We start from the raw sequence: 10,327 nt of genomic DNA on the forward strand, positions 1-10,327 counted from the left end.
GTAATACAAAGCCAAATATCTTAGACAAATATCTCAGTTTGAGTTAATTCTGCTGCCTCATATGGAAGGCTGATGTCTTGTTCATGTCTTGTGTTCTCTGTCTTAAAAGGCCATTATATGCCATCAAGTCAGTGCCTCCAGCTTTGACCTACATTACTATTGTTGTTTTTTTTGTTTTGTTTGTTTGTTTGTTTGTTTGTTTTGGGGGGGGGGAAGAAAAAGCATGGACAAAACTGTTCAACAACAAAATCTGTAATTGTACCTTGTCCAGGAAGCTTTCTGAATTCCAAAATAACTGTATTCCCCATCTCTTATTCAGGTCTGTCGCAGAAACAGTTATCACCAGACACTATTTCCACATCAGATGTTTCTCACTAGCCTCCAGGTATCACTGTGTTCCTTTCATCCATTTAGTCCTCAATTGGCTTTTCTATATTTAGACATCAAATATATATTTTTTTAATTCATTTAATCCTGAATTGAGTCTTTTGTATAGAGATGCCAAATGTATTTAGAACCATTTCTGTCAAATTCTTTTAGTATCAGGTTCTACTTGGCATCTAAGTGAACCTCCAACAGAGATATTTAGTGACGGTTCTCCACTAGTGACTGGTGAGATCCCAGCTCAGAGGGAGGAGGATTTCCAAAGGTGGATGCTTTAACTGGATTGGTTGCAAGTTAGGCAGGCATCAAACAGAGGGAGAAAATGTGGAGAGCGTGGTGTGCCTCTTCACTGAGAAGCTTATATTTAAACACAGACACACTCACACACACACACACACACACACACACACACACACACACACACACACACACACACACACACACACACACACACACAAGCATACACACACACACACACGCACACACACACACACACACAAGCGTGTGATGTGCATGCATACACACATACAGTAAACACACACATACACATAGAAAGAATACTCTTGATTAGTTTGTGCATTAATTTGTGTTCCTCACAAAAGACCACTTTTGGCTGAATATCTGCCACTGGGGTCCCGTTGCTTTTTGACCTACGCCCGCATCAGATGAAACACAGCTAAGTGTGAAACTGGACAGTATCTAAGCTCCGTTCTCTGCCCATCTCCATCTCTGGCAAGTAGCACTGAGTAGCACTCGCGCCCTCTCTCCCACTCACAGTTTGTTGCCATGGAAGCTTTTCAGAAAGGAAGGCAATTCAAAGCAAGAAAATGTATTGGACTTTTTCTTCACTCACCTCAAGTCCTCTACTTTGTGTGTGTGTGTGTGTGTGTGTGCAATGAGAGAGAGAATGCAAGCTACTGCTTTCAAAATGCTTGAATTCGTGCTGTGGGGAGTTATGTGGCCCCTCAAAATCTGACAGCACTTGACATGACAGCTCATGCATATTGCATCAAAACTCTTGTCTTAAAAATGGAATGGCTGATAATGCCTGATATTATAACCTTAGGGCTTTCTGTATATTCTGACATTCACCAAAATACCAATGTCTGATTCAGGCATGGTTGATCTCTTCTGACAGGTTTGACAACCATAATTAAAACTGTGTGCAATTTGGTGAATATTTGTTAGCACAGCCCATTCTATAGGCTTTCTCCTCTTTCACACACACACACACACACACACACACAATGACAGAAATGAATATGTATTCCTCCAATATTTTGAAATGGAATCGTTTTCCTGCGTTAGCAGCTGAAATCAATTTATTTTTTAGAGATTAGTAGTATATTTGTATATTGTACAATATTCTCGAGATAATTTATACAGATCAAATCATTAGGCTGTGTAGGAAAGAATTGATTAATGATTGATTAACCAAAGTATCGTTAGTTGCTAGACAATGCATCAATACAAATATATGCTTTCACCAAGGAGAGGTCGAGCAACAGTTTGAAATTGTAATCAGTAATCAGTAATCGAAATTGTAATCAGTCCAGCCAATCTAGTGCTATCTTTTCTCTTCAAGATTGATAGGCACATTGTCCAATGGCTGTTTAGTGTCCGGTCGCCTATTTGCCAGAATGTATTAAGAGTTGGATTTTGTCCCCTCCCCTTCTACAAATACCTTCGTCTCCTACCCGATGCGTTCAAAGTGAAGCGGGTCGCCTAGATGCTGTAGTAGTAGCCGTTTAATGAAAAGTCTCACACTCGGGAAACTAAAACTCATATAAAACCACAGAAACCATGGATGAGATGGAAGAAGAGCTGAAATGCCCGGTCTGCGGGTCTTTTTACCGGGAGCCTATAATTCTGCCGTGCTCGCACAACATTTGCCTTGCTTGTGCGCGGAATATCCTAGTGCAAACTCCTGATGCCGAGTCACCACAGAGCAGCCGGGCATCAGGCTCCGGTGTGTCCGACTATGACTACCTGGACCTGGACAAGATGAGCTTATACAGTGAAGCTGACAGCGGCTATGGTTCGTATGGAGGCTTCGTCAGTGCGCCGACCACCCCTTGCCAAAAATCCCCGAACGGGGTACGGGTGTTTCCCCCTGCCGTTCCCCCACAACCTCAACAACAACACTTGCTCCCGTTCCCCGGAGGACTGCCTCCGATCCCCCGCAACTCCTGTATCACCTGCCCGCAGTGCCACCGCAGCCTTATTCTAGATGACCGGGGACTTCGTGGCTTCCCCAAGAACCGGGTCCTGGAAGGGGTGGTCGACCGGTACCAGCAAAGCAAAGCGGCAGCGCTTAAATGTCAGTTATGCGAGAAGAGCCCCAGGGAAGCCACGGTGATGTGCGAGCAGTGTGACGTCTTCTACTGCGACCCATGTCGGCTGCGGTGTCACCCACCGCGGGGTCCGCTGGCCAAGCACCGTCTGGTACCCCCAGCTCAGGGCCGCATCAGCCGCCGGACGAGCCCGCGAAAGCTATCCACCTGCACAGAACACGAGTTGGAAAATCTCAGCATGTACTGTGTCCAGTGCAAGACGCCCGTATGTTACCAGTGCTTGGAGGAAGGCAAACACTCGACGCACGAAGTCAAAGCTCTCGGGGCGATGTGGAAATTGCACAAGGTAAATGCGTAAACAATCGTATGAGTGACCGCAGACCATGAATTAGTGATTTGCAGGTAAATGTGCTGCATCAGAATCTGTCCCCAAAACGTCACAGCCAGAGCAGGTCCTCCGCAATGACCCACTGTTTAAGTGATGGTGTTTGGTATGGGCATTTTACAAAGAAAATCACTAATACCCAGACACCGTTCACAGTCATATTCACATGACCATTTACATGTTTCAAAAGTGAAGCCTGCTACGCAAATATACAGACACAAATCATTGTTCTGAAATCCATGGTCATGGATATCGACGCACTAATGTTCTTGTGCGGTTTGACCGCATGAAAACCATTCAGAAAACTGTTGAGGCGCTATCGCCGGAGTCTCCGTGATCTGGGTGATAGCCTACGTAAATAAGTTGTTACAGAAACGTGCCGCTGTAGTGAGCAACGACAGCCGCGGCTCTTAAAATTCAGATCACGTCGAGGTGGTAGGCGATTCTCTAATCCAGTTCATCAGACAAACTGTGGAAGATGTAGAGAAACGTTTCCTTAAAAGCTGGTTGCCGACGCACCGACATGGTTGTGGTCCACTGCGTGGAAAGAGGCTAATAACCTTGGCTATTCGGATTGTAGGTCACGTGAAGGTAGCCTGTTGAGCTGCCAGAAGTGGTTCTCTCTTCAGTGTTCTGATTCATATATGTGAGTTTTGTGCACTCTGGTGTGTAAGCTAAACAGTTGTGTTCCTGTGTTGGAATTGTCTCTGCAATCTCAAACTGCATTTTGGAGAGGAACCCCACACAAACCAAAAGTGTATACAACTGACTGACCCTCCAGTCACTTACTTTACTGTGCATTTAGGTGAACGTCCTTCTCCAACTGTTTGGCTCCACTGTGTTTCTGTATGTTATTTCCACTTCAGAGGTGCTCTCCTAAGGGAGGGTTGGTGTGTCTCCATGGTGACTTGAGGCAACAGAGGCCTCTTTTGTGTTGGGATTGTAGAGAGTAGCTAGTCATTCTAGCAGCCACAGAGACACAAGCAGACTCCTGTAAAATCAGACCATAAAGGGAGTTCTTGTCAGCAACAGGTGCAAGATTGGCCACTCCAAAACCTAAACTTCAGACAATGATGGGTAACGCAATATGCTGCGTTATAACATTACAAATTGGCTGTCACCAGGTCATGTTTCACCCTACAGGCGAAAGGAATTATGGCGGTGTGATCAGAAAGGGCATTCCGAGACAGGACTCCAGATTGGATTCCATACATTTAGCCAATCAGATGTCTAGTTTGCCAAAACAACAGGATTCCCAGCTGCCAGAAGAACAGCTGTCAGTCAGTGTAGTGTTTTCTGATCTGAAATAAACATGGTATGACATTGAGTCTTGCTTGTGTGTGTGTGTGTGTGTGTTTGTGTGTCTGTGCGCATGTGTGGATGGTTTCTGACTCTGCAATGTTCTTTTCTGGCCAGGGGTACCACAAGGGCAGTTTTACCCCGTCACTTCAAAGAGAAGACACTAGCTGTCAGCCTCATGCTCTCTCCAAGTACACAGTCTCATCACTGAAGAGTGCCAGATTTAGCAACAGGAGTTATCGCCAGTCCATGCTGACACACACACACACACACACACACACTCAGCCAGGGAGGTTTATCATTTCACTTATCCATTCAATCCAGTATGTTTTTGCACTGCTGTCATAATAACACTCACAAGCCTTTCCCTTCTCCCATCTACATACCTCTGTTAACATGCTTCCATCAGATCTCTTGTATCTACAGTATCCAGTGTTTCCCACAGAGTTGTATTCTATTTGTGGTGGTAGGTTTGCAGAATTAACTTGAATGCAACAGTTTTTAACCAATTAGCGCAGAGTGATTATGATGCTAACAGATTTAAGCACAATGTAGTACAACCTGGAAAATCATTGTGTGGTGGTCAATGTGATATTGTGGTGGGCTGCCACAAATAAGTCAATGTATGGAAAACACTGCTATCTACTCCAGACACAAACATCGATATGCCCCATATCAAGACGAACCTGAATGCCAGTCTCTCTCTCCTTGTCCTTCCTTTCGGGTGCGCTTGAGGCAGGTCAGTAGAGGAACACTCTATGGCTCTTGTTTCCATGACACCTGTTTTTTAGGGTGTCATTTTGTCTGGCTGTGTGCTGCTGACCTGAGATCCAAAGCCTCTGGGTATGGAGAGTACTGACAGATGGACAAGCACACACACACACACACACACACACACATGCACATGCACATTTAGTGAACTGGCAATGCATACATGGGCATCTTGCATTACCAGCGGGCATTCCTTGGGTATTCAACACACACACACATGCACACACACACAAACACACAAACACTTAAATATTTTAACATTAACAAACACTTAAACATTTTTCACGTTCACACATGAAGGCAAATGTTTTGCTCTCAAAGATGGATGCTCAATCACCAAGGCTGCAGACGGTGCAATTGAACAAATTGTGTGTGATCTGATTCGCAGCCATTGGCTGTGAAATTGCCTGGCCTTGTTTAATTCTATCAGTCTCCTGGCTCCCCATCCATGTTGAATGCGCTTCCACAGTATGCCTCTATCATACATGAAGGATGCCCTGTCTCTCTGGGCACAAGACCAGTCAGTTAAGTGCAGTGCTACAGTACAGACCATACTGTATTGAATATTGGATGTGAGACTTGGTTACTTTGCCTTAATGCTTCATCCATGTTCCACCCTCCTGTTGTACACATACTGTATGTGTATTGAATTGTAAGTTAATGACCCTGAACATGTAGACTAGATTGATTGGTTTGTCTGTCAGGGAATGGCTAGCTGGTTGACTCTCAGGATGGCTGGTGAGGGGAAACGAAGCAGCAAAGTTAGTCACTCAATTCAAAGCTTGTTTTGTTATTTAAAGCTTTGAGTTGAGAAACTAATCGGATTATAAATGTTTTGCTACTGATATGTTTATACTCCTAAAGCTTGGTTTCCGCATGCATGCTGGTGTTCAAATAGACAAGGTCAGTTGATAGGTTCAGTTCAGTGTGTGTGTGTGTGTGTGTGTGTTCAGAGCTGTCTCCAGCTGTTTCTTTCCTGTCGCTTGTTTCCTGCACCCAGCCCCTTCATACACAAGCACACACACAAACACACACGCACACAGGGGGGCATTGTAAGCTTGTTTTCCTGGTGATGTATTTAGCAGCACAGACAGTGACATGATCTGTAGGAACGAATACATACATATACACACTTAGTGTGTGTGTGTGTGTGTGTGTGTGTGTCTGCTGACATTGTTGAGGGAAGTGTGTCCTGTGAATGAGAAACAAGGTCAGTGGGGAGTGGATGAGTACCATGCTCTTATCCCTCAGAGAGCCGAAAGAAAGGAGAAGGGACAAGGGGAGCAGGAGGAGGAGAGACGGAAGAAGGGAGAAGGGGAAGAGGAGGAGAGATGGAAGAAGGGAGAAGGGGGGGAGGAGGAGAGATGGAAGAGAAGAAGGGGGGAGGAGGAGGAGAGATGGAAGAAGGGAGAAGGGGAAGAGGAGGAGAGATGGAAGAAGGGAGAAGGGGGGGAGGAGGAGGAGAGATGAAGAAGAAGGGACAAGGGGAGGAGCAGGAGGAGAGATGGAAGTCACAATAGGCACCATCTTTGTTCAGTAGATGTCCTTATTCACTTAAAAAGCATTTTTTAAACTTTACTTCACTTTAGAAAGAGAGAGCGATAGGAAAATGGACAGAGCGACAGTGAGAGAGAGGGAGATGGAGAGAGATGGACAGAGCGACAGTGAGGGAGAGAGAGGGAGATGAAGAGAGTGTGATTATAGCCCCTTTGACCTTTGACCTGCTCCTGTCTCGGCCAATGAGCTCACCGCTGAGTGTGGGGGCAGATCTCTTTAAGAGTCTAAAGCAGGGGCACAGTGAAGCAGGCCAGAGACAGGCCTGATGGAGAGGCCTTCTGGCCCACGGCATCTGTCAACGCAGATGCCCTCCAATCCAATCCTCTCTGTGTGTTTGTCTCTCACTTCCACTCCAACTGGACACACGTCCAAGTAGTCCGCTACGTCCATGTGTTTCTTTGCAACGTTTCACTTCCATGGCACAAATGATAGATAGAGTAGATCATTCCGAGTTCCAGCCCCAGAGATATAAGGGATCCAGCTCCCTTCGCTGTAGAGCCTCCTCTCCTCTGGCGTTCCCAGCAGAGCTCGCCGGTGTTCCTCAGCCCTCTCAGCAGCAGCCACTCTTCCATCATCACATGCCCTCATGTCTGTCCTTCTGCACTCAGGAGACTGAGAAGCATGTTGAATTGAAACAGGTGGGCTTTGTATTTGAAGTTGGAATCCATTCCAACATTGATTGTTTTATCTCTTGACAAGAACAGCCACACACAACAAGGTTGATGTTCTTGACAGAGTAATAGGAGAGCTTGATTGATAGTCTTATCGACCCCAGGCATTCCTCTTTTACAGCAGATACACATTCACACACACAAACATAAACACACACACACACACACATGTACACACAAGTCACTATATATATATATATATATATATATATATATATATATATATATATATATATGTATATGTATGTATTCCTCTGTCCCTTGTGGACACACACACACACACACACAAACTGGTTAATGTGCACATTTGTATGGTTTTGTATTGATCTGTCTCATTTTATACCATGTTTAGTTATCTAGACATTTGAACGACACAGAGAGAGAGAAAGGGAGAGAGAGAGTTTAAGGGAGATGATGGGATCTCTCAATTTACTCAAAATGTTTTTGTAAAGTAGAGTAAATTAGCAGCTGACCATGATACAGCACAGTGTGTGAGTAATTTCCCCTGTTTTCTTTTTCTAGTTGTTTTTGCGTGGTGATGTTGATGAGCCATTGCAGTTAGCTCAGAACTGGATGTCTGTACTAGAGTGGGTGGCGTGACTCAGAGTGAGCAAACAGTGGAGAGAAGGAGAAGGAGACGTGTGTGTGTGTATGTGCGTGTGTCCTAAGGTGTGTGTATAGCCACTGTAAAGACAGTGTGTGATTTACCATGTCTTATCTTTCCCCTCTGAGCGTGACTTTAGTGGCTGACCGCGTCAACTGCATGGCTAATCGATTCCAACTCTCACAAGCCTGTTTCAGACTCTGCCCGAAACCTAAGAGCCTTAGTGAGTGTGTGCGTGTGTGTGTCACTTGATATCTCCCCAGAGCGGAAGCATTTAAACATCTCTGCTACATGATGTGCCTTTTTGTCCCCTGCCCACTCTTACTTTAGAGCAGTGGTCGCCAACCCGTCGATCGCGATCGACCAGTAGATCTTTAGGACTTGCCCAGTAGATCCCGAGAATAACAGGACAATTAAAAACAGTCACCAAATTCCCACATGTTCGCCAACGTTTACAGGGTGTACATTTCAGTGAAGTATGCTTCATACCAAAACAGCGATCAAACATCAAATTTATCATGACGTATTGTCACAAACACTGTCACAATTAGAAAATCAAAACCAAAATCATGTAAGTAAAGACTATGTTAAAGTGTTGTTATCTCATTGACGCCTGTATAAGGGGGTGGAGGATGTGATATTTTTTACCTGATACATTTGCCTAACTAAAAGGCCTTAAATTGGATGTATTTTAGCTTTGATTTTCTTTTGACACGTCAAGGTGGATCTTGCCTTTGTTCAGGGCGAGGTTAGGGATCTTGGGCTCAAAAAGGTTGGTGACCACTGCTTTAGAGTAAAGCTAATCTAGCCCAGATAGTTTACTTCGACACATAAATTAATAATATGTGAGGAAAGCGTACATCATGCTTCAGTGGTAATGTTAAATGGCTTTTTAAAGACCTTTTTCTTTCACATCAGCGCTCACAAGCTTGAGAGAGATCTTTCCTGGAGCTTTTGAACCCTATAGAGGAAGGTACACTGATGTTAGACAAGCAGGTGAACTGAAAACCTGATCACTCAGATGTTCATCACATTTTATGCCAAGGACACACGCTCAAATGTGGACACACACACACACACACACACACACACACATTTTATCATTCCATAGATGCAGGGAGCTCTAAGAGACAAAACAGGATGCTCTCAGCAGGAGGCCCAGCACAAAACACACACACACACACACACACACACACACACACACACACACAAAGGAAATGAGGGGAAAAAAACTACAAAAGAAAACAGAACAGATTTTGACCCCCCGCAATGCTTTTACACACATATACAGACCAACACACTGCTGCACAAGCCGACATACATACACACACACACACACACACACTAGTAATTTATAGGCATCTTCAGGAAGGAGCTTCTCCCTCTGTTGGCTCTGATGCTCTTTCACGCCTCTGTGCGTTTGATCTCGTCCCCTTCTTAACCAGACAAGCACAGTGTGTGTTTGTCTGTATCCGCGCCTGTATGTCGGCATATCTGTGTGTGTGTGTGTGTGTGTGTGTGTGTGTGTGCGCGTATGTGTCTGTCCCTCACTCTGTGCACAAAAGATGTCCAGGCTCCCCCATTGTGTGATTGCAGGCGTGTTGTGTTGTGTTGTGAGGTTTCTGACACACTGACACAGCCGCTTCCCCCTCTGTGTGGAACTGAGATAAAGGCAAGTGCGCTGTCTTTGTGTGGAGCGCTGGACACCACCTGACACACCGTGCTCCTGAAGCCAAGGTGAGGAACAAAGCCTTTATGGGGAGGAGAGAGGAGGAGGAGGAGGAGGAAGAGGAAGAAGAGAGAGAGAGAGAGAGAGAGAGAGAGAGAGAGAGAGAGAGAGAAAAAGATGTGATGGGAAGAAGAAAGGAGATGTCTGTGGGCTTCTGGGTTAATGTGGTTAAAACTCTGACAGGCAGCCAGGCAGCAGGAGCCTGCTATCCCACAGACTCACCCCGCTGTGCAGATCTGTGTGTGTGTGTGTGTGTGTGTGTGTGTGTGTGTGTGTGTGTGTGTGTGTGTGTTTGTCCCTATATGTATGTGTGTGTGTGTGTGTGTGTGCATGTGCCAACTCACCAGCGAGCCTGTGTCCACTGCATGATCCTTAAAATAGCATGCATCCCGACACAAAGACTGATACTCCCCACTGTCCAAGGGCAACGCGCCATCTCCCTATGTGAGAGAGCCCCAGTGCACTGACCTCCCCTCTACTCAGCCAAACAAAGGACACATTGGACCTCTGCACACACTGGACCTCTACACACACTGGTCAGGAACTGAGGGCCTGCTTCCCCATTCAAAAGTCGAGATCCGAAGTGTCTTATGAAGGGTCCCCTCTGGACATTGATCTTTTGAAACAGACCAT

At 45.4% G+C, this 10,327-nt stretch overlaps 1 protein-coding gene across 4 annotated transcripts in view; it reads left to right on the top strand.

Moving 5' to 3' along the window:
- Window positions 1–2,105: 2,105 nt before the first annotated feature.
- The window catches only part of trim9 (tripartite motif containing 9), a 39,555-nt gene continuing 31,333 nt past the window's right edge, over window positions 2,106–10,327 (top strand). For all 4 annotated transcript variants that reach the window (XM_048227261.1, XM_048227263.1, XM_048227262.1 and 1 more), the window contains exon 1: window positions 2,106–3,024. In XM_048227261.1, the coding sequence (XP_048083218.1) occupies window positions 2,188–3,024 (837 nt within the window). In that variant the 5' untranslated portion in view covers window positions 2,106–2,187. The remainder of the gene's footprint in view (window positions 3,025–10,327) is intronic.

Source organism: Alosa alosa, chromosome 19, assembly GCF_017589495.1.
Source record: "Alosa alosa isolate M-15738 ecotype Scorff River chromosome 19, AALO_Geno_1.1, whole genome shotgun sequence".
NCBI classification, from domain to species: domain Eukaryota; kingdom Metazoa; phylum Chordata; class Actinopteri; order Clupeiformes; family Clupeidae; genus Alosa; species Alosa alosa.